The sequence below is a fragment of the Salminus brasiliensis genome, chromosome 20 (genome assembly GCF_030463535.1).
Source record: "Salminus brasiliensis chromosome 20, fSalBra1.hap2, whole genome shotgun sequence".
NCBI lineage: Eukaryota > Metazoa > Chordata > Actinopteri > Characiformes > Bryconidae > Salminus > Salminus brasiliensis.
In genome coordinates this window covers 33966859-33994578 of record NC_132897.1, presented here as the reverse complement: position 1 = coordinate 33994578, position 27720 = coordinate 33966859, and the positions used below count along the sequence as shown (strand labels likewise).

Sequence of the window (27720 nt, the reverse complement as noted above, 5' to 3'; positions counted from 1 at the left end):
GTTCTATACGTTTCAGGATGAATGGACCAATAGAAATGCTCCACACGCCTCAATCCACTAACATGGTGGTGAGAGTGCAGGGAGCTAAAAGCTCTGAATTCAGTAGGAGAAAGAGTCTGTGTGGCTGGAGTGGGATTTTGAGAAGGATGTGATGTCAAATATCAGCAGTCTCAATATCTGGTCCTCAAATATCACCAGTACCAATATCTGGTCCTCAAATACCAACAGTCTCAATATCTGGTCCTCAAATATCACCAGTACCAATATCTGGTCCTCAAATATCACCAGTCCCAATATCTGGTCCTCAAATATCACCAGTCTCAATATCTGGTCCTCAAATACCAACAGTCTCAATATCTGGTCCTCAAATATCACCAGTACCAATATCTGGTCCTCAAATATCACCAGTCCCAATATCTGGTCCTCAAATATCACCAGTACCAATATCTGGTCCTCAAATATCACCAGTCCCAATATCTGGTCCTCAAATATCACCAGTCTCAATATCTGGTCCTCAAATATCACCAGTACCAATATCTGGTCCTCAAATATCAACAGTCCCAATGTCTGGTCCTCAAATATCAGCAGTCTCAATATCTGGTCCTCAAATATCAGCAGTCTCAATATCTGGTCCTCAAATATCACCAGTCTCAATATCTGGTCCTCAAATACCAACAGTCTCAATATCTGGTCCTCAAATATCACCAGTACCAATATCTGGTCCTCAAATATCACCAGTCCCAATATCTGGTCCTCAAATATCACCAGTCTCAATATCTGGTCCTCAAATACCAACAGTCTCAATATCTGGTCCTCAAATATCACCAGTACCAATATCTGGTCCTCAAATATCACCAGTCCCAATATCTGGTCCTCAAATATCACCAGTCCCAATATCTGGTCCTCAAATATCACCAGTACCAATACCTGGTCCTCAAATATCACCAGTACCAATACCTGGTCCTCAAATATCACCAGTCCCAATATCTGGTCCTCAAATATCACCAGTCTCAATATATGGTCCTCAAATACCAACAGTCTCAATATCTGGTCCTCAAATATCACCAGTACCAATATCTGGTCCTCAAATATCACCAGTACCAATATCTGGTCTTCAAATATCTACCAGTCCCAATATCTGGTCCTCAAATATCACCAGTACCAATATCTGGTCTTCAAATATCAACAGTCCCAATATCTGGTCCTCAAATATCCACCTGTCCCAATATCTGGTCCTCAAATATCTACCAGTCCCAATTTCTGGTCCTCAAATATCACCAGTCCCAATATCTGGTCCTCAAATATCAGCAGTCCCAATATCTGGTCCTCAAATATCAGCAGTCCCAATATCTGGTCCTCAAATATCACCAGTACCAATATCTGGTCTTCAAATATCTACCAGTCCCAATTTCTGGTCCTCAAATATCACCAGTCCCAATATCTGGTCCTCAAATATCTACCAGTCCCAATTTCTGGTCCTCAAATATCACCAGTCCCAATATCTGGTCCTCAAATATCACCAGTCCCAATATCTGGTCCTCAAATATCACCAGTACCAATACCTGGTCCTCAAATATCACCAGTACCAATACCTGGTCCTCAAATATCACCAGTCCCAATATCTGGTCCTCAAATATCACCAGTCTCAATATATGGTCCTCAAATACCAACAGTCTCAATATCTGGTCCTCAAATATCACCAGTACCAATATCTGGTCCTCAAATATCACCAGTACCAATATCTGGTCTTCAAATATCTACCAGTCCCAATATCTGGTCCTCAAATATCTACCAGTCCCAATTTCTGGTCCTCAAATATCACCAGTCCCAATATCTGGTCCTCAAATATCACCAGTCCCAATATCTGGTCCTCAAATATCACCAGTACCAATACCTGGTCCTCAAATATCACCAGTACCAATACCTGGTCCTCAAATATCACCAGTCCCAATATCTGGTCCTCAAATATCACCAGTCTCAATATATGGTCCTCAAATACCAACAGTCTCAATATCTGGTCCTCAAATATCACCAGTACCAATATCTGGTCCTCAAATATCACCAGTACCAATATCTGGTCTTCAAATATCTACCAGTCCCAATATCTGGTCCTCAAATATCAACAGTCCCAATATCTGGTCCTCAAATATCCACCTGTCCCAATATCTGGTCCTCAAATATCTACCAGTCCCAATTTCTGGTCCTCAAATATCACCAGTCCCAATATCTGGTCCTCAAATATCAGCAGTCCCAATATCTGGTCCTCAAATATCAGCAGTCCCAATATCTGGTCCTCAAATATCACCAGTACCAATATCTGGTCTTCAAATATCAACAGTCCCAATTTCTGGTCCTCAAGTCAAAACCTCAGATATCCACCTGTACCAATACCAAAACCTCCAATATCCAGTACTCCACACCACTGCCCCATCCGCACACACACACACACATGCAAGAAGACATTTAGCCTAATTGCTGGTATGTAAACACACATACACTGCTCACACACCACTGCCTCATTCTGACAGAACACACACACACACACACACACACACGCACATCTCTACCTCATCCTGACAGCACAGACCCATATAAAAACACATAGCTCTGCATCTTTGTGGCAAGATAGAGAGACACACACACACATATTCACACACTCTAGTGTCTATATGTGTGTGTGTGTGTGTGTGTGTGTGTGTGTTATCTGTTCCTTTGAGACACTGTTTGTTCTCATAATCTCCCTCATCTCTGTACTCTCCTCCACATTCATCAGCATGAGCGCTGGTATGTGTGTGTGTATGTGTGTGTGTGTGTGTGTGTGTGTGTGTGCGCACCTTGTGGTTTCTCGATTGTAATCGCCGGGATGGAAAAGAGGTCAGTGTTTATATTTTAGAGATTAGGAAGATGAAAAACGCACACGGTTACAAATTGAGCTTCTGGGGTTTTTCATTTATTTTGTTTATTTTACTCTTTTTTTGTTGTTCTTTGATCTTTTGTTTGTTGTTTGTTTGTTTTCTGATCTTTTTTCCACAACAATGAATTTATTATTAATGAATTATTGATTTCTGCAGCGGTCTGGTGTTAGGATGGTTCTGTACAAGGTCATAAAGCAGCTGTCCAGTGAAAACCATGTATCTCCAAATTTGTCCATTTTCAGTTGTTCACGGTTACAGATATTAGCGCTGATGATGGGAGACACGAGAGACCACAGCGTAACATGAGCCAATCGGTGAGAAGCTCAGCAATGAGTGTGGGGCGATGGGTGTCCTGAAGAATTACACAGTCAGCCAAAGAGAGAGAGAGAGAGAGTGGTAGAAGGATGAGATGGAAGTGGGTGTTGTGATTTGGTGATTTGTCGGCCGCAGGGCAGTGTTTCAGCCTCGCGGATGTAATCCCTCTCGACATCACGGCTGGTGCTGCAGTCACAGAGCTGCCGCTGCGATCTGCTGATGCAGGAATTCACCCCCTTTATACGGCATACAGAGAGAGAGAGAGAGAGAGAGAGAGAGAGACTGAAAAAAGGAAGAGTGTGGAGAGTACTCACTGAGCTGCGATCACTGTGGATACTTCAGTGTAAGGCCTCAGTTTAAGGCTTCAAAATAAGGCCTTAGTTTAAGGCTTTAATATAAGGCCTCAGTTTAAGGCTTCAAAATAAGGCCTCAGTTTAAGGCTTTAATATAAGGCCTCAGTTTAATGCCTCAGTTTAAGGCTTTAATATAATGCCTCAGTTTAAGGCTTCAAAATAAGGCCTTAGTTTAAGGCTTTAATATAAGGCCTCAGTTTAATGCCTCAGTTTAAGGTTTCAAAATAAGGCCTTAGTTTAAGGCTTTAATATAATGCCTCAGTTTAAGGCTTCAAAATAAGGCCTTAGTTTAAGGCTTTAATATAATGCCTCAGTTTAAGGCTTCAAAATAAGGCCTTAGTTTAAGGCTTTAATATAAGGCCTCAGTTTAAGGCTTCAAAATAAGGCCTTAGTTTAAGGCTTTAATATAAGGCCTCAGTTTAATGCCTCAGTTTAAGGTTTCAAAATAAGGCCTTAGTTTAAGGCTTTAATATAATGCCTCAGTTTAAGGCTTCAAAATAAGGCCTTAGTTTAAGGCTTTAATATAATGCCTCAGTTTAAGGCTTCAAAATAAGGCCTTAGTTTAAGGCTTTAATATAATGCCTCAGTTTAAGGCTTCAAAATAAGGCCTTAGTTTAAGGCTTTAATATAAGGCCTCAGTTTAAGGCTTTAATATAATGCCTCAGTTTAAGGCTTTAATATAATGCCTCAGTTTAATGTCTCAGTTTAAGGTTTCAAAATAAGGCCTTAGTTTAAGGCTTTAATATAAGGCCTCAGTTTAAGGCTTTAATATAATGCCTCAGTTTAAGGCTTTAATATAAGGCCTCAGTTTAATGCCTTAGTTTAAGGCCTAAATATAAGGCCTCAGTTTAATGCCTCAGTTTAACCTGGGGTTTAATTCCCCGGCCCGGGCAAGCGCACCACACTACACCAATAAGAGTCCTGACTCTACGTTCTCCTACCTGTAGAACATGATTAGCTGTGGATATCTAGAACCTACAGCAGCTTTTCCACCGGGGTGCAGAACCTCTTTACCAGACGTTCAAAGGGTTTTTAATGAACAGCCAATCAGAAATGAAAACACACGTCTGTTGGTTTTAATAGACATTGCTTTGAACTGCACTCGCACATGTTCTTTTTTCTCCGTCTCTGTCTGGCTCTCTCCGCTGTGTTCTCCTGCCTCTCTCTCTCTCTCTCTCGCTCTCTCTCTCGCGCTCGCTCGCTCTCTCGCTCTCGCTCGCTCTCTCTCTCTCGCTCTCGCTCTCTCTCTCACTCTCACTCTCTCTCTCTCTCGCTCTCTCTCTCTCTCTCCTCAGGGCTATAGCTCTTTATTGTCTGTAGTCAAAGCATCACCGCTAATACGCTTCTACACACACTCGCGTCACTTTCCATTTATCTGCTCACTGTGAGCACTGCGCTCGCACAGCCAGGCTACACACACACTCACACACACACACACACACACACACACACACACACACACACTCAGCGTGAGAAAACAGCACTGATTCCAACCCCTTATGACTATGATCAGTAATAATAGAGGAGATGGATTTATCACCGCTGTCTTCAACAAACAGCAGGAACCAAACACACCGGTTCCTCAGAATACTGTTCCTATCTAGAGCATCAAAGGTGAACCTACAGCCCTCAATAGAGGGTTCTGCAAGGGTTCTTTAGTAAATAACAAACAAGATGAGTCGGATCATTAGTTAAGTCATTTGTTGAGTTGTTTGTTGAGTCAGTTGAGTCGAATCATTGGTTAAGTAAGTCATTTGAGTTGTTTGTTAAGTCAGTTGAGTCGGATCATTGGTTAAGGAAGTCATTTGTTGAGTCGTTTGTTGAGTCAGTTGAGTTGGATCATTAGTTAGGTCATTTGTTGAGTCGGTTGTTGAGTCAGTTGAGTCGGATCATTGGTTAAGGAAGTCATTTGTTGAGTTGTTTGTTGAGCCAGTTGAGTCGAATCATTGGTTAAGAAAGTCATTTGTTGAGTCATTTGTTGAGTCGTTTGTTGAGTCAGTTGAGTTGGATTATTAGTTAGGTCATTTGTTGAGTCGGTTGTTGAGTCAGTTGAGTCGGATCATTAGTTAGGTAGGGCATTTGTTGAGTCAGTTGAGTCGGATCATTAGTTAGGTAGGTCATTTGTTGAGTCGGTTGTTGAGTCAGTTGAGTCGGATCATTAGTTACGTAGGTCATTTGTTGAGGCAGTTGTTGAGTCAGTTGAGTCGGATCATTAGTTAGGTAGGTCATTTGTTGAGTCGGTTGTTGAGTCAGTTGAGTCGGATCATTGTAGAGGGTCCTTCAAGGATTCTTTAGTAAATCTGAGATCTTTCGAAGACCCTTTTAAAAGTGAACCTACACTCCTAAATAGAGCGTGGATCTGTACCCTTAAAAGGGGGTTCTTCAAAGGTTTTTTACTAAATATGGGATCTTCTGAATATCCTTTAAAAAGGGAACATACACCCCTAAATAGAGGGTGGATCTGTGCCCTTAAAGGGGGTTCTTCAAAGGTTCTTTACTAAATATGGGATCTTCTGAATATCCTTTTAAAAGTGAACCTACACTCCTAAATAGAGCGTGGATCTGTACCCTTAAAAGGGGGTTCTTCAAAGGTTCTTTACTAAATATGGGATCTTCTGAATATCCTTTAAAAAGGGAACATACACCCCTAAATAGAGGGTGGATCTGTGCCCTTAAAGGGGGTTCTTCAAAGGTTCTTTACTAAATATGGGATCTTCTGAATATCCTTTAAAAAGGGAACATACACCCCTAAATAGAGGGTGGATCTGTGCCCTTAAAGGGGGTTCTTCGAAGGTTCTTTACTAAATATGGGATCTTCTGAATATCCTTTAAAAAGGGAACATACAGCCCTAAATAGAGGGTGGATCTGTGCCCTTAAAGGGGGTTCTTCGAAGGTTCTTTACTAAATATGGGATCTTCTGAATATCCTTTAAAAAGGGAACATACACCCCTAAATAGAGGGTGGATCTGTGCCCTTAAAGGGGGTTCTTCGAAGGTTCTTTACTGAAGAACTTCATTTATCTCAGATTTACTAAAGACAGTGGTTCTTTGGAGTGATGCCATAGACGACCCTCACTGAGATCCACACACATTCTATAAAGGGTTCTATAAAGAACCCTGAAAACTCAGCGAACACTTTGAATCCTTAATTGGTTCTTGGCCTGAATAAAAGTCTCTTGTCTGTGATAGGAAACTGGTTCTATAACAGCACCAAGAAAGGTTCCACTACTGTAACATGAGTCTAAGAACCCAGGGCTTTGTAGAACTCAGTACTGTGTGCGACGTTTTTTTTTTTTGAGTGCACTAAAGTTCATTCAGGGTTTAGGTGTGTGTGTGTGTGTGTGTGTGTGTGTGTCTGTGTGTGTGTCCACTCTGTGTCCAGTCTCGGCTGCCGCTCTGATGACACTTTGTTTACCTTTCGCCTCACTGCCTGCTGACAAACAAACACAAACAACAGAGATCAAACAGAGGCTAAACGAATCACAAGCATTACTGAAACACACACACACACACACACACGGCCGTGTGTTTGCAGTGGTTGTGTGAATAACGTAGAGCTGATGTTGGACTGGTTTGGACTGGATGAAGGTGCTAAGAGGATGAGCTGGTTTTAGCTGAGCAGAGAGCTCTGTTTCTTTTTACTGATTGTTGAGTCGGTCATTTGTTGAGTCGGTCGTTTGTTGAGTCGGCGTTTGTTGAGTTGTTTTGTGCCATTTGTACATTTGGTTGTTTGTTGAGTCAGATCATTAGTTAAGTCATTTGTTGAGTCAGTTGAGTCGGATCATTAGTGAAGTAAGTCATTTGTTGAGTCATTTGTTGAGTCAGTTGAGTTGTTTGTTAAGATGTGTTGCGCTATTCGTTGTGCTATTTATTGAGTCGGATCAAGTCATTTGTTGAGTTGTTTGTTGAGTCAGTTGAGTCGGATCATTAGTGAAGTAAGTCATTTGTTGAGTTGTTTGTTGAGTCAGTTGAGTCGGATCAAGTCATTTGTTGAGTTGTTTGTTGAGTCAGTTGAGTCGGATCATTAGTGAAGTAAGTCATTTGTTGAGTTGTTTGTTGAGTCAGTTGAGTCGGATCATTAGTTAAGTCATTTGTTGAGTTGTTTGTTGAGTCAGTTGAGTCGGATCATTAGTTAAGTCATTTGTTGAGTTGTTTGTTGAGTCAGTTGAGTCGGGTCATTGGGAGGTAAGTCATTTGTTGAGTTGTTTGTTGAGTCTGTTGAGTTGTTTGTTAAGATGTGTTGTGCTATTCGTTGTGCTATTTATTGAGTCGGATCATTAGTGAAGTAAGTCATTTGTTGAGTTGTTTGAGTCAGTTGAGTCGGATCATTAGTTAAGTCATTTGTTGAGTTGTTTGTTGAGTCAGATGAGTCAGGTCATTGGGAGGTAAGTCATTTGTTGAGTTTGTTGAGTCAGTTGAGTTGCTTGTTAAGATGTGTTGCGCTATTCGTTGTGCTATTTATTGAGTCGGATCATTAGTGAAGTAAGTCATTTGTTGAGTTGTTTGTTGAGTCAGTTGAGTTGGATCATTAGTGAAGTAAGTCATTTGTTCAGTTGTTTGTTGAGTCAGTTGAGTCGGATCATTAGTTAAGTCATTTGTTGAGTTGTTTGTTGAGTCAGATGAGTCGGGTCATTAGTGAGGTAAGTCATTTGTTGAGTTGTTTGTTGAGTCAGTTGAGTCGGGTCATTAGTGAGGTAAGTCATTTGTTGAGTTGTTTGTTGAGTCAGTTGAGTCGGGTCATTAGTGAGGTAAGTCATTTGTTGAGTCAGTTGAGTCGGGTCATTAGTGAGGTAAGTCATTTGTTGAGTTGTTTGTTGAGTCAGTTGAGTCGGGTCATTAGTGAGGTAAGTCATTTGTTGAGTTGTTTGTTGAGTCAGTTGAGTCGGGTCATTAGTGAGGTAAGTCATTTGTTGAGTTGTTTGTTGAGTCAGTTGAGTCGGGTCATTAGTGAGGTAAGTCATTTGTTGAGTCAGTTGAGTCGGGTCATTAGTGAGGTAAGTCATTTGTTGAGTCAGTTGAGTCGGGTCATTAGTGAGGTAAGTCATTTGTTGAGTTGTTTGTTGAGTCAGTTGAGTCGGGTCATTAGTGAGGTAAGTCATTTGTTGAGTTGTTTGTTGAGTCAGTTGAGTCGGGTCATTAGTGAGGTAAGTCATTTGTTGAGTCGGTTTTGTAACTCCACTGATGAATGAAGGGTTTAAGGGTTGATCTGGGATCAGTAGCTGGTGATGAAGGGTTTGCTGTCAGGGAGTGTAAAGCACATGTGTACTGGTTTCCAGTGGATTCTGAAGGTGCTGCACCGATAGCAAATGTGTGTGTGTGTGTGTGTGTGTGAGAGAGAGAGAGAGAGGAAAGTGAGGCTGAAGCTGGGGAGGAAATATGCTAAAAATTACAGGAAGTGGAGCAAGGCCACTGGTGTCCAGGCAACGGTCACTAGGGTGAGTGCACCTGAGTTATGAGAGAGAGAGAGAGAGGCAGGAGAGATTGGAAAAAGTGAAAAGGTGAGAGATGAGAGAGAAGAACCGAGAAAGAGAGGCAGAGAGAGATCAAACGAAAGAAAGACATGAATAGGAAAGAGGAAAAGAAACAAGAGAAATTAAAAATGAAGAGATGAAAAGATAAAGGGGAGATGAGGAGAGCTGATTAGATTAAAAATAGATAAGAGGTAAAAAGCTGACAAAATTTTGAAAAGAGAGATACAAAGATAAAAAGAAAGATAAATGGACTGATGAAAAGGCATACAAAAGATGAGAGAAAGATGAAAAGAGATAAAAAGATGAGAGAAAGATAAAGAGAGAGATGAAAAAAGATCAAAAGAGATAAAAAAAGATGAGAGAAAGATGAAAAGAGATACAAAGATGAGAGAAAGATAAAGAGGGAGATGGAAAAAAGATGAAAAGAGATCAAAAAAGATGAAAAGAGATAAAAAAAGGTGAGAGAAATATAAAAGAGAGATGAAATAAGATAAAAAGAGATCAAAAAAGATGAGAGAAAGATAAAAAGAGAAAGATGGAAAGAAATAAAATGATGAAAGAAAGGTAAAAAGAGATCAAAAATATGAGAAAAAGATTAAAAGAGAGATGAAAAATGGAAAGAGTTAAAAAAAAAGATGATAGAATGATAAAAAGTGATAAAAATAGATAAAGATGAGAGAAAGATAAAAAGAGAGATGGAAAGATGGAAAGAGATAAAAGTGATGAGAGAAAGATCTGGAAGTTCTGAAAAAAAGATGAAAAGAGAGAGAGATAACAAAGATGAAGAGATATAAAGGCTGAATGTGCAGGTCACTCTGTTCGTCCAGCCATCTCTTCGTCCTTCCTCGTGGTCAGGGTGTTCGGGGGGTCTGGACAGAGCTGCAGGCCCCTCTGAGGAGTTTATGATCCCTCTGTTCTTAATGAGAGCAGATCATTAATCCTCTCTCAGTCTAATAACAGCCATGTTCACACCTCAGCTCGTCTCTATGGCGAGGAAGCCGTACACAGTCTGCCGTCCAATCAGCTGCTTCAGAGCTGATCAGAACAGACCTGAGGGACCTGTGTGTGTGTGTGTGTGTGTGTGTGTGTGTGTGTGTGTGTGAGGCTGAGACAGTAGGGTAAGTGTTTAAAGACTGGTCTGTCTAATGAGGTTCTCAGTAGTCGGGGGTTTTAGCAGTGCAGACGTGAGGTCTGCTTTACTTATTAATTAACACACCTTCATCCAGACAAGGAGGAGGAGGAGGAGGAGCAGCTCCAGCAGTCTGTATCCAACCACTAGACATGTCCAGTCCGTTGGTGTTTTTTTTATTTATAATATATATATATATATATATTTTATTTTTTTTTTTTTTAGAAAATATGAATTTAATGTAATTCCAAGCAGTGAAGCGATTAACTTGGCCCGTGATCCGATCAGGATACTGGGTTCTCTATTCAGTATTCTCCCACAAACTGACTCTAGTTAGTGTTTCTATGCACCAAGACCAGAGCGGGGAGGCAGGAGGAGTGTTCGAAGTGTTCGAAGTGGGCGGGGTTTTATGCAATGGACACACCCACATTTAAATAAACCAGCATCATTTCTGAAATCCTAGTTTTTTTTTGGGAAGGTTGTTTTGTTAGAATGTGGAAATATTACTTTAAATTTTTTTGTGTGTAAAATATAGTATAAATATATAAATATAAATATGCACATTTTAAATGTTTAAATATGAATAGAAACATTTTAGTCATTAAAATATAAATAAGATAAGATAATTCTTTATTAGTGCCACAGTAGGGAAATTCACAGTGTCACAGCAGCAAAGGGATAGCAAGACAATCAGATTCAAAACGTATATACACAATATAAATAATTTAGGTTAAAAAAAAAGTAGAAATATGTTTTTCATCTGTAAAACAGAAATATAAATATTTTTAATCTTTATAGTATAAACATAAATATGAATATGAACTTTTTTTACTTTAAAACCTATATATCATTTTTTCATCTTTAAAATATAAATGTAAACATCTTTAATCTTTAAAACATAAATAAAATATACATGTTTAATTTTTAAAAGCTAAATATTAATATATTTCATCTTTAAAACATATACAAATATGTATATATGAACATCTTTAATGTTAAAAAAAAATGATAGGCCTGAAAGCAAAATGACAACAGATCTATCAAGATGCTTAAAGGCCGTTATCACAATACACAATATATACCTTGATATTCTGCCAAAATTCACAATTAAGGTGTATAATTTGACAACCTGTTAATAACACAAACTAAATGTACATTGTAAAAAAAAAATCCTGTATGTATACTTTTATATTAGGGCTATGCATTGACAAGATAAGATACAAACTTGGCGATCACAAAAGGAGTTACAATTCAAACTATTGTGATATACTGCAGCTTTTTAACATACTGCAGCTTTTTAACATAAAAATTTAGGAAAACTGTCATAGTATAAAACTGCATCATCTGCATAATATTTATAATATATATAAAGATTTTATTTTATATAGAATCATTTAGAAATTCTGATACAATATAAAGAAACCAAACCCCTGCAGCGAGGGTCCAGCATCATTGTTCTTCTTGGGGGAAATTGAGTGATTTTAACTTACATATTTTGTCAAAAAGTGAAAAATATTATATTTATGTCTATATATATCATTTGAACTATATATAATTACTTATTTTACATCTGAATTAAAAAGCTGCTTCTCTGGACAGTAGGTGTTGATCTCCTCAGTAAAACGCTGATATTAGAATGTCCTACAGAAAGTGGTGGTGGTGGTTCTCCATCACTGTGTTCATCATTAGAACATCTCCTCTCAGAGTTCTCCTCAGATCAACACCTGGTTTGGTGGTAAATCAGGGCTTAATGATGGTAAATCAGGTGAGCTGCTGCTGCTGCTGCTGCTGATGGAGTTGATTGAACACATCCTCCACGCTGTGCTGGCTGGATTCCAGGGCGTTCTCGTTCTTTCTTCAGAACGAGAAGCTCTTGTTTCTCCTGTTTACTGGATGTATGTTCTGATGAGATGTGGAGCTCCTATGGTAGAAGCCCTCGTGTTGCTGAGAGAGGTGATGTGGAATAATGGGATCAGGGGCCTAAAGCCTCAGAGTGCTCAGCGCAGACACCTGAACAGTGCACCACCTACACAGACCCAGATAGATCACATGTGCTGATATCAGTAGCAGCACTGTCTCAAAGAAAAACCTGCACACACACACACACACACACACACACACACACTGCACTTGCACTGTGTCTGACCTTATGTGTGTTTCTCAGAATCAGTTCCTGTTGTTTATCTGTGCTTTGCCACAGCCTGTGTGTGTGTGTGTGTGTGTGTGTGTGTGTGTGTGTGTGTGTGTGTATTTTTGAGTTCAAGCTGATGTGGTTTAGTCTTCATTCCACTATGAAAAGACACCCAAATGCAGTTAACCCTCATCACAACCCTCCACCCACGTGACTCCTCTCTGACTGACTAAGCCCTACAGGACACAGAATGTTTATGAATCATTTTTAATAGATTTTAGTGACTAAATAATAAGTAGTAATATTTTACTACTACTTACTTAACTTAACTACTTAACATGTACTAATTAACATTAACTAATTAACTTTAACATGTGTAAAGTGCATATTCTTAAATAAAGCTTGTAGGTAACACACTTGGAAAACTACATTTATTTGCTACTTTCCTTAAAAACTAACTAAGTTAAAATCTGTTTTTCGACTTTTCTTAAATTAATTCTTATAATTAATTAATTATAATTAATTAATTAATTAATTAAATTAAGGCTCAAGAGTTACTTTGAAATGAAATAGTTTCGGAACAAAGTAGAAATGTTCTGTTTAGTTACTTTGTGTTTCAGAAAACTTCAGAAATTCCTAAGATTTAGTAACTTAGTTCAAAAATGTTATGGACTTTTTAAATGGAAAAACATTAGTTAGTCCTGAAATTTGAGTCCGGGACAAAAGTTCATATCTGTAAGTAATATTTGCTAGAAATGTATTGTTTATGTAAGATTTAGCAACTTATTTAAGTTAAAATGTTTGCAGACCTAATTTGAAATAACTTAAGTTTTCTAAAATTTTAATTCTGGGACAAATGTTTTGAAGTTGCATGTGCTAGAAATTTGCTGTTTAATTACATTTGCTTTTAGAAAACAATGTATTTATTTATTATTTAGCAACTAATTTTAAACAAAGTTAAAATCTGTTTCTAGACTTTTTTTAATGAATTAGTTGTTCCAGAATTTCAATTCAGGCTCGAGAGTTTTTCGAGCTATTTAGTCACAACTGTTTATTTTGGAAAATGTAATATATTTACTAAGTTTCTTAAAATGAACTTATCCAAGTTAAAAAAAAAAAAAAAAAAAGTTAAAAGTTTTTGAGATAACTGGAAATTAATTAGTTTGTCCTGAAATTCAGTTCAGGCTTGAGAGATATAATTCAAATTTATATTTGCTAGACATTTCCTGTTTAGTTAAAGTTATTTCCTTTTGCAAAACTGAATTTACGTATTACATTTTGAAAGATTTAGCGACTTTAATATATAGAGTTTATATATATTTATAAGTAGCATTTGCTAAAAACGTTTTTGTTGTTATTGTAATTTCCAACCTAAACACGTCAAAATATCTGCGTCCAAATAAATGTGCTCAGTGAAAAGAGGCTGCTGTGGAAAACTCATTACCATCACATCTACAGAACGTTTGTTAAACTTATCCCGTAATGTGGGGGCTGAACTTTGTGTACATGGGTGTATTAAAATACAGCCTCCAAACATGGTGGAGGTAGTTTCACACACTGCTAGTGGAACTAAGACTCGGATTTGGACTGAGGTGTATTGTAGATGCGATGATATGATAGATATGCGATGGTAATGACATCTAGGTCAGTTTGGGGGGGCTGATATGGGCTGTTCTACTTTGTGGTCTAAAGTAAATGGACAGTGTTTGACATTTTAATGAAGAAAGAAATGTATGAAATGAATTGGTTTGCCTCGATTTACCAGATGATCTGTTAAATACAGTTTTTACATTTAGATTTAAATACTAGACACACACACACACACACACACACACACTGCTGTGCTCTCATAGTTGAACCCACACAGAGTTGTGTAACTGTCAGTGTGGTTAGAAACGAGACCGCAGTGCGTGTTTCTCAGACGCATTGATGGCGGTGTGAGATGTTTGACAGGCGAGGCTCCACATCCTGCAGATTCACGAGCTTCAGCACCACCACAGAGATGCACTGCCTGTCCAAAAGTATGTGGACACCTGCTCCCCCCAAGGTTTCTTCTGACATGTTAACCGGAAGTGGATGTCGGAGCGTTGCTCGGAGGTGGATTTGGTTGCATGAGCCACACAAGAGCGAGAGCAGCAGTGAGGTCAGGCTGGTAGGGGTTCATAATACCCCTCTAGCCCACTGTGCACGATTACTTTAGGCTTTTCTAGGACGATTAGAACATGTCTCCGTAGTCCAGTCCAAGTCTTTTCCACCTCACCGGTCAAAGTGGCGGTCTCCAGTTTGCTGGGAATTCCGCCGTGGGTTCGGGTGGCCGGAGGAAGTGAACTGAAATGTGGAGCCGCCGTTTCTTTGATCTTCCCTCACTCCTCGCTCGCCCATCTGTTCTCCCTCACGCTCTCTCAGTGACTTTTTAACAATTCAGAGCCATTTAAAAAAAAAAAACGTCCTGTTACACATTCATGCTCAGAGCCACCGCCGCCTTTGATCTGCACACACAGACAGATTGTGTGTGTTGCCGATGGTGATTAGAGGAGGTAATTAAGTGTTGGGTGTGCGGCCCAGACTGACCCGGCCTGCTCCCAGCGCTCAGTCTGCCTCGGCTGACCCGAGACGCCTCGTGCTCTGCTTGGTCTCTCCGTGAATAGACTGGCCACTTTATTAGAAACCCCTACCTTGTGCTTTCAGACTGGCCACTTTATTAGAAACCCCTACCTTGTGCTTCTTCTACTCACTGGCCACTTTATTAGAAACCCCTACCTTGTGCTTTCAGACTGGCCACTTTATTAGAAACCCCTACCTTGTGCTTCTTCTACTCACTGGCCACTTTATTAGAAACCCCTACCTTGTGCTTCTTCCACTCACTGGCCACTTTATTAGAAACACCCTACCTTGTGCTTCTTCCACTCACTGGCCACTTTATTAGAAACCCCTACCTTGTGCTTTCAGACTGGCCACTTTATTAGAAACCCCTACCTTGTGCTTCTTCCACTCACTGGCCACTTTATTAGAAACACCCTACCTTGTGCTTCTTCCACTCACTGGCCACTTTATTAGAAACCCCTACCTTGTGCTTCTTCCATTCACTGGCCACTTTATTAGAAACGCTGGTTGTAGAAACACGTGTTGGTGTGTGTGGGTGGAAGGGAGGGTGTTTGTGCATCTGTTTGGTGGGTGGGGACGGCTGTGTTCCTCTTGGGAAGTAATTAAGGTGTGTGTTTGTATATGTGCGCATGTGTGCGCATGTATGTGTGTGTGTGTGTGAGTGTGTGAGACGTGAGTGTGAAACATTTAGCCCGGGAGGCTTCTCTGAAAAACAGCCCACTGCTGCAAGACCACATGGGTGTGTGTGAGTTGCATCAGTGTCTCTTCTTTACACTTTTTATCTCTAGAAGCAGGTCTGTGTTAGTTTACAAAGGCGTGAACAGCTCAGAGTGTGTGTGTGTGTGTGTGTGTGTGTGTGTGTGTGTTAGTGTGAGAGAGAGAGAGCCATCTGCACTGTGCACATAAACATGATCTGATTACTCGCACAGCACTGCACTGTTCTCATTACTCTATTCATATCAGATGAACTCACTCAGCCGCTACTGTCTGCATTACACATCCACCTAAAAGACAGAAGTATTGGGACACGCCTCTTAATCACCCATATAAAATCAAGCCCCTCGCCGTGCTGCCTGCCTTTCCACACGTCTCTACTGGAGATTCCTGAACACCTCCGGCACCACGGTTCCAGCCCAGTGTTAGCAGTTAGCGCCATGCTAATTGATGTACATAAGCTTCCATTACTTATTAGCTACATTAGCCTTGCAGTTCTCAAGCCCTTCTGAGCGTTAGCCGTTAGTCATTTCTGCTGGTGGTTGCAGTTATAGCTGGGGGTCTCTCTCTCTCTCTCTCTCTCTCTCTCTCTCTCTCTCCAGACCCTGCTGGCCTGAAAGCCCTCTAATCCCTGTGCTCTGTGAAGTGTGAAGCCCTTTGATGCCAGGGTGGGTGCCAGGGGGGCTCGCCCTGTTGACAAACAATGAGCGAGGGAGAGAGAGAGAGAGAGAGAGAGAGAGAGAGAGAGAAAGAAAGAGAGATTTTTCCCCCTACATGGGAGGATTCAGCAGTTCGTTTGTGGCGTGGAAAATTCGGCCCGTGTCGCTGAGCAGAACTCACGCTGGCAGCCGGACGAGCTTTACCGGGGGATTTCTCCCGGAATCCTCACGGCAGCAATTAGCCCAGCGGGACGGAAGCGTGAGAGCAGTGGGCGATTGGCTGCCCTGCGACAGGCGCTCAATGTGCTCGTGGAGTCAAGTTCAGAATTCACATCTTAAATAGATTAAATGAATCTATTTTATGTATTTTATATTGAATTTGCCCAAACGGGAATAACGATCAACTGCCAATATTCCGATAAAACTGCCAATATTACGATGAAACTGCGATATTACGATGAAACTGCGATATCCAGATAAAACAGACGATATTCCGATAACTTTATTAGAAACACCTACCTTGTGCTTTCCGACTGGCCACTTTATTAGAAACCCCTACCTTGTGCTTTTAGACTGGCCACTTTATTAGAAACCCTTACATTGTGCTTTCAGACTGGCCACTTTATTAGAAACACCCTACCTTGTACTTCTTCCACTCACTGGCCACTTTATTAGAAACACCCTACCTTGTGCTTCTTCCACTCACTGGCCACTTTATTAGAAACACCCTACCTTGTGCTTCTTCCACTCACTGGCCACTTTATTAGAAACCCCTACCATGTGCTTTGAGACTGGCCGCTGAGCTGTGGAGCAGTGGAAGACCTGTGTTCTCCGGAGTGATGGATGGTGGTGCTCCGTCCGGATGAGTTAGGGAGTTGGGTTTAGAGTACGCCCGTCAGAGACAGTGTCAGCCGAGGTTAGAGGTCAGATGAGTGACGAGGCCGCGGTCCTGACCACAGTAAAGCAGCTCATGGACCTCAGAATTAGACCACCGGTCAGGGAGCGCAGAGCCGAGACGGAGAACAGAAGAGAGAACAAAGAGATACAAAAAAAAACAACAACAACAACAACAGTGTGTCAGGGTTTTGTTTAGTCTTTCAACTTGTTAAAACACACACACACACACACACACACACACACACACACTGATCAGAGACGTTGTAGATCAGAAAGTTTCCTTCGCTCTGCATCTGGACCAGCCGCCGCTCTGCTCTTTGAAACGTTCCCTCTCTCTCTCTCTCTCTCTCTCTCCAGAGCAAATAAAATAAGTCTGCTGTCAGTCTGCTTGTAAAACACACACACACACACACACACTCACAGAGCACTCCCTGCCCGCCCCTTCTGCCCTGGAATTTGCTTGTCGGGGAACATCAAAGGATGGTGGCTCTGCTGTCACCGAGGGGCAGGAGTGTGTGTGTGTATGCCCAGTGCAGGCTGGGTCTGTGTATGTATATGTGTGTGTGTGTGTGGGCTGGACAGCTGTGTGACAGTCCCTGTTCTGTCTGACCCATTTAGACCACCTCCAATTAGGCAGTGACAGCACAGCGTAGATCAGAGCCTTTTCATCAACCTCAGAGACGCGCCACCACCCCCCCGTCCCGCCCCCCTCATCCCCCCTCACCCGCTCGGGATACACACCGCGTCTGCCATCTGCGCTAACCTGCTCACAGCGAGCTCAGCCAGCAGCGAACACATCCCTGAATTAATCATTTTCCCTAAAGCGGTTCTTTTCAGTGGAACCTGATTCAATCAACTGATTCAGTGGACCAGTCAAACTGATTCAGTAAACTGAGGATTCAGTAGACCAGCTGAAATCTGTCAGTAGATCTGTGGAACTGATTCAGTGGACTAGTGCTGCAATAGGCTGGACGAACTGATTCAATAAACTAATGATTCAGTAGACCAGTTCAAACCTTATAGTAGATCAGTGGAACTGATTCAATGAACTAGTGCAATAGCCTGCACAAACTGATTCAGTAAACTGATGATTCAGTAGACCAGTTCAAACCTTATAGTAGATCAGTGGAACTGATTCAATGAACTAGTGCAATAGCCTGGACAAACTGATTCAATAAACTGAGTTTCAGTAGACCAGTTCAAACCTTACAGTGAACTACTGCCAAGGCCTGGACAAACTGATTCAATAAACTAATGATTCAGTAGACCAGTTCAAACCTTACAGTAGATATGTGGAACTGATTCAATGAACTAGTGCAATAGCCTGGACAAACTGATTCAGTAAACTGATGATTCAGTAGACCAGTTCAAACCTTACAGTAGATCAGTGGAACTGATTCAATGAACTAGTGCAATAGCCTGGACAAACTGATTCAATAAACTAATGATTCAGTAGACCAGTTCAAACCTTGATCAGCCATAACAATCAGACCATTGGATATAGAAATCAGACTGCAGGATGTTGGAGCCTCTTCAACTGAATCAGACACTCGATTCGGTTCTGTGAAACGAATCAAACTTCGCATCGCTAACCAGGATACACCCTGAATCGAAGCTGAAGCGCCTGGATTCAGGCGTTTACTGTTTCCTCTGTTACGCCCGTGCTTTACAGCTTAACTGGGGCTCTAACGGGAAATCGAATTTGCCGTCTGGGAGGCGTGCCGGGATTTGTGCTGCCGGTCCGTGTTGTACAGCTGCTGTCGGCGTCGGCTGCTTTGTTCATGATGAGTTCTTTTAAATATTTATTGTTTGCTGTTTACTGAGGGAGTATCAGCGCAGAAAGGCTTTGGCGCGTGCCTGTAGTTTGATTACCTGGATCAGCTGCCTCAGGAGCTGGAGGAGAAAGCGAAGGCCTTGGATGTAGGCTAGGCCTCATATGGGTCTAAATTAGCGAGTTCTTTGAACCCCCTTACCCCTTACGTGGTCCTAAAGCGGACCTCAACCTCTCACCGGAGAGTTTGTTCACCAGTAGATCATCTACAGCAGATACACATCTCACGGCGGGGCGAGCTAGCCAGGCTAAAGTACAGCCTTGTTTAGTTTGCACTGTTTCGCACTGATTTCCCGGACTCTCGCGTCTCGGCCCCAGATTTCTGCCGCTCAGGAAGCTCTCCCACCGCACTTGGGACTTGGGGCTCTCAGTTCCGAATGGCTTGATGACGACCTGATGAGTTCAGTTAGGTGTATGTATCGTAGCGCTTGTGGAAGCCGAGCGAATTAGCCCCGCGCCGCGGTTGGAGACGGCTTTAATGGATGCTAAAGTGTGCGAGAGCCCGTAAAAAAAGAACACATCAGAAACATTACGTCTCGCTCTGGTTCTTCTCTCGCGCCGCCCGCTCAAGGGCACCCTGACATTTGCTGACTGCACCGCTCGCGCCGGTTTAATTTGAAGACTTTTTTGGAAACGCTTTTGCATAAAAATGTCATTTTTGAGGAGGTTGCAAGTCATTTGTGGCAGTTGATTTATCACTGCTAAATGAAGCGCTCCCCACCCCGCGACAGCCCACCCTCCCCCACGTGCCTCCACCCCTGCTGCTCCTTTCTGGGCCCGAGCTAAGCAGCCGTGAAATTGCCTGAATAATGTCGTTTAAATCCAATCTTACTGCGGCCCTTCACCTCCGCTGTTTAACGCCGCTTCTGCCAGGGTGTGTTGGGAGGTGTGTGTGTGTGTGCAAGAGTTTCCCTGCCCACCTTTGCTGACCACTTAAACTCTATGGAACAGTTTCCTGTACACAGATTAATCCGACGTTCGGATCGTGCTGTCGGCGGAGGTTTTCCACCGGGAATCAAATTTGTCGTCTGATGAGTTCATTACTCATGCAGGGTCTCTCTGAGAAAACCAGTGCTAACTGCTATTCCACTACAGATAGTTCTGTGGACTGCAGACGGCCTTGACCGCGTATAGATCTGGAATATAGTAGTCCAGAATACAGTCTAGAATAGTCTGTATGTAGTAGTCTAGAATGCAGTCTTTATATGGCAGTCTAGAAAACTGCTGTATGCGGTAGCCTGGAATACAGTCCTGTTTATGATAGTCTAGAATGCAGTGCTTAATACAGTGGTCTAGGAATAGTAGTCTGGAATACAGTCCTTTATACTGTAGTCTAGATTGCGGTCCTTTATTCGAGAGTCTAGATTACTAGATTACTGTAGTCTAGAACACTTTTATTGTGTTTTATACAGTAGTCTAAATTACTGTACTGTATGCAGTCGTCTAGAATACAGTCCTTCATGCAGTCATGTAGAATATAGACCTTTATGCAGTCGTCTAGAACACTTTCCTTTTTGCAGTCGTCTAAAATACAGTCCTTTATGCAGTTGCCTAGAACACTTTCCTTTACGCACTCGTCTAGAATAGTCCTTTATGCAGTCGTCTAGAACACTTTCCTTTATGAAGTCATCTAGAATACAGTCCTTTATGCAGTCGTCTAGAACACTTTCCTTTATGCAGTCGTCTAGAACACTTTCCTTAATGCAGTCGTCTAGAACACTTTCCTTTATGAAGTCATCTAGAATACAGTCCTTAATGCAGTCGTCTAGAACACTTTCCTTTATGAAGTCATCTAGAATACAGTCCTTTATGCAGTCGTCTAGAATACAGTCCTTTATGCAGTCGTCTAGAATACGTCTAGAATGCACTTTATTACAGTGCTAGAACATGATCCTTTATATAATAGTACAGAATGCAGTCTTTAGATAGTAGTCTAGAACACGATCATCTAAATAATTAATGAGTCCAGTATGCAGTCTTTGGTTCTGTCTGTAATCTGTGGTGGTCCACACTGGTGTAGTGCACTTCTGTTTGCTTAAACCAGTGGTTGGCAGCCCAGTAAAACCACGGCTCAATGTCTTAACTAACAAGCCCACCTTTGCCTGCATTGCCGTCATCATCGGACGTCTCAATCACCTTGTCAGACAAAAGACTTGTTGGTACATCATGTTCATTTGTGCCTCCCTTGACACCACCACACACCCCCCCCCCCCCCCCCGCCTTTATTTTAATCTCCTTCAGAAGAAAGCAACCCGGTTAGGAATTCCCGGACGGTCGTGCTTGCGGCGGGGGGGGTGGTTTGCGGGAGGCCAGCGAGCGGCAGGGCTCCGTTTAGTGCCGGGCTGATTGAATAATTGAGGAATTCGTCTGGCTGAGCCCGAGCCCCGCCGCTGCCGCCGCTACTTATAAATCTCAACTGTGTCACCGCAATTAAAAAGTGCTTTCCTCCTCCCCTCGCGCTTCTCCCTCTCGCGCACCACCGCTGGTTTCCGGGGCTAACCCAGTTCTGCGGCGCTGAATTAATTTCGCAAAGCACTGATTTAATAGTGCCTAAGGTGAAGGCTTTCCGCAGATTGAGTTTTTAAAAAAAGATCCGCTTGGCCCAGGATGAACCTCCGCAGAGGGAGAGGGATAAAGAGACTGAGGGAGGGAAAGAGAGAGAGAGCGAGAGAGCGCGCAAGAGAGAGAGAGATATGGATGATGATGGACGAAGGGAGATTATGAGGCATTCATCAAATTCTCGTCGCGGGCTGCTAACAGGATCGCCTGCAGTTTGCACGATTCCGTTCACGTGCAGGACGAGCGCTTCGGCGGGTGATTGTGTTGCTGGACGTTCTCTGTTGCGTCTGGGCTGAATGGAAAACTGATAACGCAGCAGCCGTTCTCTCGTGTGAATGGAGCCGAACACACACTGCCCGTCTGGTCCGAAGATCAGGCTCTTTTTAACGGATTAGCTTGTGCAAGCACACCGCGCCACACAAAGGCCCATGTCAGCCAAACCGAATGTTCTGGAAACCTTTCCAGTGGAGTTCTGGAGCTCCCGGTGGCGCTCCACTGTAGAACACCACACTCCCATTCGTTGCCACGGCCCACACCAAAGTCAGTGTAAGGGCTTTTTGTCATAGGTCATTGGTTTCCAGCCTTTCTGCTGGACTAGCGCTACCCTGGGCAGTTTAGACCATTAGAAGCAGGACCAGGAACCTCTGTTATACAAGACTGTGATGATTAATGACCATGTTCTGTCTCTCTCTCTCTCTCTGTCTATTTCTCTTTCTGTCTCGCTCTTCCTCATCTCTCTCAGGTGAACTGAGCATGCCCGTTCACTCACGCTACCCCAGCACGGCAGAGCTGGACGCCTACGCGCAGAAGACGGCCAACAACCCGCTGTCCATCAAAATCTTCCCCACCAATATCAGGGTCCCACAACACAAGCACCTTAACCGGACGGTGAATGGCTATGACACCACAGGCCAGCGCTACAGCCCGTACCCCCACCTCCACTCGGGAGGCTACCAGGGCCTGTTGGCCATTGTCAAAGTCTCCTCGTCCTCTTCATCCTCGGCCTCTTCGTCGTCGTCCTCGTTTGTAGCCTCTGCGAAAGCCGTGGTCAAGAATGCAGAGGGTAGGCGGACTAAGCTCTCCCCCGCCCAAGTAGCGGTGGCCCCTTACCCGCCCCCCAACAACAGCAACAGCAGCACTTTAGCCCACTGTCATGGCCAGGCGCTGGCTGTGCCCCCGAACGTGACAGTGGCTGGGTCTGTCATCCCCCTTGCTGGGGGCAGAGGCGGGCTGAACTTGCCGCCTCAGTCTAACTTGCCCTCCATCCAGAGCATCATCTACCAGATCAACCAGCACTGCCAAGCCCAGGCCCTGCAGCAGGTCTCCACGGCACCCCCTAACCCCAGCCCCTGCAAGCAGGGAGCTACCGTAGTCGGCATGTCCTCAACAAGTTCATCAGGAGGGAGTTACGTGGGCAACTTGGGGTACTCCGGGACGGGACTACCGGGGCACAACGGGGAAGCGATGAAGGTGTACTCCGAGGGCGTGGACTACATCCTGTGGCAGAAACAGCAGCAGCAACAGTCAGTGCTAAGGATGTACAGCGGTGGGAGCGGTGGGGGAGGAGCCATAAGCAAGTCCCCTGAGTCTTGTGCCCCAGGGAGTAACATCCTGGTCGGGGGAGCCCAGGTGTCCTCCTCTTCCCGGGTGTACCCAATGACAGCCAGCGTGAGCGGAGGAGGAGGTGGGCTGGACAAGGTGAGCTCCTCCCCTTTGAACTGCGCCGGCATGCAGGGAAATTTTGCAGTGGGGCCGTACTTCGGACCACCCTGGAACAGCATCCTGGTCACCCCGGACAGCGATTGCTACAACCCTCAGGAGTTGCCGGGAACGGCAGCCACGGCTGGGCACAGGGAGCTGGGCTTCCCGCCCCACAATCATCATCTGCATCATCATCACCTTCATCATCACCACCATCACCACCACCCACCTTTGGACAGCGCGGGAGGCATGTGCTGCAGCCTGCCGAGCAAAAGCCTGTGCAACGCCTCGGTCCTCAGCAGCAGCCTGCAGTCTCTGGAATACCTGATCAACGACATCCACCCTCCGTGCATTAAGGAGCAGATGTTGGGCAAAGGCTATGAGACCGTGTCAGTGCCGCGGCTGCTGGACCATCAGCACGCACACATCCGACTGCCTGTTTACAGATAGAGTCCAGCCTCCTGCTCCAGGAAAAGTGCGTCTGGGCGGGTCCAGGGCGAAGGGATGACTTTCGCTCAGACTTTTCAATCAGAAAACGGAGGATATTCAGGATTGTACCGTTGCAAACGGCAGCGATTTTTTTACCGTGAACAGCCTGGGGCGACCTGGATCACCTTAGGCTGAATGCTGGGAGGCCGAGGGGTGCCGAGAGTCGGAAAAGAGTGACCTGCTGGGAAATGGGGGGGTGGTGGGGAAAAAAGGAATGTTTCTGAGGATTCTGTGATATTATTATAATTATTATTATTATTATTATTATTATTATTATTATTTTGCCAACAGGGATTTTTAGGTTGATTTTTTTTTTTGTCCTATTGTTGCTTTGTTTTTGTTTTCTTTCCCCAAGTTCTCTGATTGGACTCAAATTTGTGGTGTTAATAATCGCTTTCTACGAGGAGGAAGCAGCGCCCCCTGCTTATAACCAAGTGTGGTCTCCAAGGACTAAAGTTTAGGGCTTCAAAATGTACACACACACATAAAAATGCATACACACAGCTCTAGATATATCCACGTCAAATGTTACGAAGACCGAAGAATCAGTGCTTTCGAGTATTAAAAAAACTAAAAAAGCATATATATATATACAACTACATTGTGATATTAATTATGGCTATAATTGAAAATTGCACTGCTTGGGGATCTAAAAGTCTCGAAGAATTGGGAAGCTGGCCGTAGTTTGGATATGACGTATTTATAAAACTTGAAAACTTGAACTTATTTTTGTCATTTTATATATTTGTAGTATACGATATGCATCGGCTGCTAAGGGGGGAACACTTGTCCCGAACGCATAGTTTTGTTTTTATGGTTTTCGTTACGTTTGGGTTGCTTGTTTTGGGTTTCTTAAGTTCCTTCCTCTTCTTGGCTGTCTTTGTAATACTGATGGTCTAATCACTGCTTTGGTTCGGAAGAGACCGCAGGCAGGAGCATCGCTCGCTCGTTGCTAACACTGGAATCCGCTGCTGGAGTCTCGAAACTAGCATTCCTTAAGGCAGGCGTTCGCTGAAGTCGAGATTGTCCCGATATTTAAGGTCCTGAGTTCTTGTCCTTTTGGTGTGACGTTAGAGAATTTGTTTGTTTCGGGTTCAGATCGATCCCCGAACACTACTGGGAGGTCTGCGGCTTTTGTCGTTAAGCCCACGTATTCTGACCAAGTGCGAGCATGACCAGGGCGGATATTCGGGTTTAGAAATTTGTAGGGCTGGCCCGCAAAAAAACTGCAGCCTAAACATAACAGAAATAATCAAGAAATAATCAACAGCAGCCTTCAGTTGTGCTCTTGATGTACCGTGGAGGCGCGAAAGGTTTGACCTCAAATATGTAAATATAGTGATCCTTATCGGAGAAGTGTTAATGCTACACACCTTAAACAGTTCAGTAAGGTTACAGCTGATTTCAGTTCATTTGTGCTATCACCGCTATACACTATCAGGCCTAATGCATCTGCCACCTACTGGATATGTTTGGAGCTGCAGTACCGAACATGAAATCATGGCTACTTCTCGAATTCTCAAAGTTTTTGAAACCTATAAAAGCTGTTTGGGCCAGTCCTAAAAATTTAGACTTTTTGTAAATCAGATTCAGAATCAGAATGAACCAGGAATCAACCCAAATTCAGAAGTGATCCAATCCTGCCGCTCCACTGTTGACAGATAAGCGGGTTCTGACTTGCTGAAGAGGCTTTTTGCTCCAGGCTGATCTGATTAGTTGGAGGAGGAGATTCAGTGTTCTACATTGATCTGATTGTTTGGAGGAGCAGGGTCAGTGTTCTACATTGATCTGATTGGTTGGAGGAGCAGGGTCAGTGTTCTACATTGATCTGATTGGTTGGAGGAGCAGGGTCAGTGTTCTACATTGATCTGATTGGTTGGAGGAGCAGGTTCAGTGTTCTACATTGATCTGATTGGTTGGTGGAGGAGCAGGTTCAGTGTTCTACATTGATCTGATTGGTTGGTGGAGGAGCAGGTTCAGTGTTCTACATTGATCTGATTGGTTGGAGGAGCAGGGTCAGTGTTCTACATTGATCTGATTGATTGGTGGATCAGGTTCAATGTTCTACATTGATCTGATTGGTTGGTGGAGGAGCAGGTTCAGTGTTCTACATTGATTTGATTGGTTGAAGAAACACGTTCAATGTTCTACATTGATCTAATTGGTTGAAGGAGGAGATTCAGTGTTCTACATTGATCTGATTGGTTGGTGGAGGAGATTCAGTGTTCTACATTGATCTGATTGGTTGGAGGAGGAGATTCAGTGTTCTACATTGATCTGATTGGTTGAAGGAACATGTTCAATGTTCTACATTGATCTGATTGATTGGTGGATCAGGTTCAGTGTTCTACATTGATCTGATTGGTTGGAGGAGGAGATTCAATGTTCTACATTGATCTGATTGGTTGAAGAAAGACGTTCAATGTTCTACATTGATCTGATTGATTGGAGGAGGAGATTCAATGTTCTACATTGATCTGATTGGTTGAAGAAACACGTTCAATGTTCTACATTGATCTGATTGGTTGAAGAAACACGTTCAATGTTCTACATTGATCTGATTGATTGGAGGAGGAGATTCAGTGTTCTACATTGATCTGATTGGTTGGTGGATCAGGTTCAGTGTTCTACATTGATCTGATTGGTTGGAGGAGGAGATTCAGTGTTCTACATTGATCTGATTGGTTGGAGGAGGAGATTCAGTGTTCTACATTGTTCTGATTGGTTGGAGGAGGAGCAGGTTCAGTGCTCTGCATTGATCTGATTGGTTGGACACTCGGCTGTTCCTCAAGAGTCAGACACTGGAAAGAAGAACACAATCATTTTCACAGTCTCATCTTTGAGTTCTTCCTCTCTTCGTCGCTGTCACTCAAAAACCTTGTATCTCCATCATTGCCGTTTTCCACTTTTCTCAATAATCTGAATCCGGCAGTTGTTCTTCACATTGTTTCAGAGCTTCATGATGAACGGACCAATAGAAATGCTCCAGAATGACCTGGAATAATGACCCTTTTCCATTGACTTCCATTGAAATTTAGGGAGGTTTTTCCATTCTGCTGTAAAGTTGGCATTTTGGAGACAGCGACGATATCCTCTCACCGTCTTTCTTGCCCTCTCTCACTACCCTTTCTCCTTCCTCCTCATCCTCCACCCTCTATCCTCTCTCTCTCTCTCTCTATCTCTCTCTATATATATATACACACACTGCGCCAGCAGCTGGCTCGGCCTTCGCCGGCCTGTTTATTCAGACTGTGACGTCGCTGTGAATGTGCTGCACTTATCCAGCTGTGAGGACTAATGCCTCGCGGGCAGTGGGTTGGGGGTATTGGGAGGGGGGTTTAAGAACGGGGGAGAAATTGGATCTGTGCTGAAGTCCCGTCGCCGCTAAATTAGCATTTCTTTTGTCAGTCAACTTTCACTGGAAAATTGAATTTCTAAACTCTGGAGAGAGAAAGAAAGAGAGAGAGAGAGAGAGAGAGAGGTTTGATTTGTTCAGTCAGAGGCAGGAAGCTGGTTACAGTCTAGATTTATGAAGTGCAATTATTACGACTGTATGGAGTTTCCCTTTTCTTTCTCTGAGCTCGCACCAAAAAAAAAAAAAAAAAAACTGAAAAAAAGAGGAAAAAAAAAAGAAAGAAAAATAATAATAATAAAAAAGTGAACTGCGGTTGTGATTCCGGTACATTCCCACTGTCCTATTTACTCATTCCCTTCTGTTTTGAGGTGCAGAAATAAATAAATGGATTTTCAGAATTTATTTAAAACCTTACATTCGGCTGTTTGTCCTTTTTTTCCCCCCCGTTGTTGAGTCGGTCTGAAGCTCACACCTATTGCAGACACCGAGGTAGCCCCTGTAGCATTGTGGCATGCCTCTCAACTCCAGGCGTGGGCTGTAGAGGAGTAGGAAGCCTCCCCAGCGTTGATCCATGGAGCAGTGGAAGACCTGTGTTCT

The 27720-nt window shown here is 43.1% G+C and overlaps 1 protein-coding gene across 1 annotated transcript; it reads left to right on the top strand.

The window, feature by feature from the left end:
• The first annotated feature begins 22247 nt into the window (after window positions 1-22247).
• On the top strand, window positions 22248-27084 carry fam222aa (family with sequence similarity 222 member Aa). Its single transcript, XM_072665070.1, has one exon. The coding sequence runs from the start codon at window positions 22248-22250 to the stop codon at window positions 23727-23729; it is 1482 nt and encodes a 493-aa protein (XP_072521171.1). The 3' UTR covers window positions 23730-27084.
• The last annotated feature ends 636 nt before the right edge of the window (window positions 27085-27720 follow it).

Coding starts and splice junctions, on each gene's coding strand:
- fam222aa (XM_072665070.1), top strand. CDS start 22,248: ATGACCATGTTCTGTCTCTCTCTCTCTCTCTGTCTATTTCTCTTTCTG.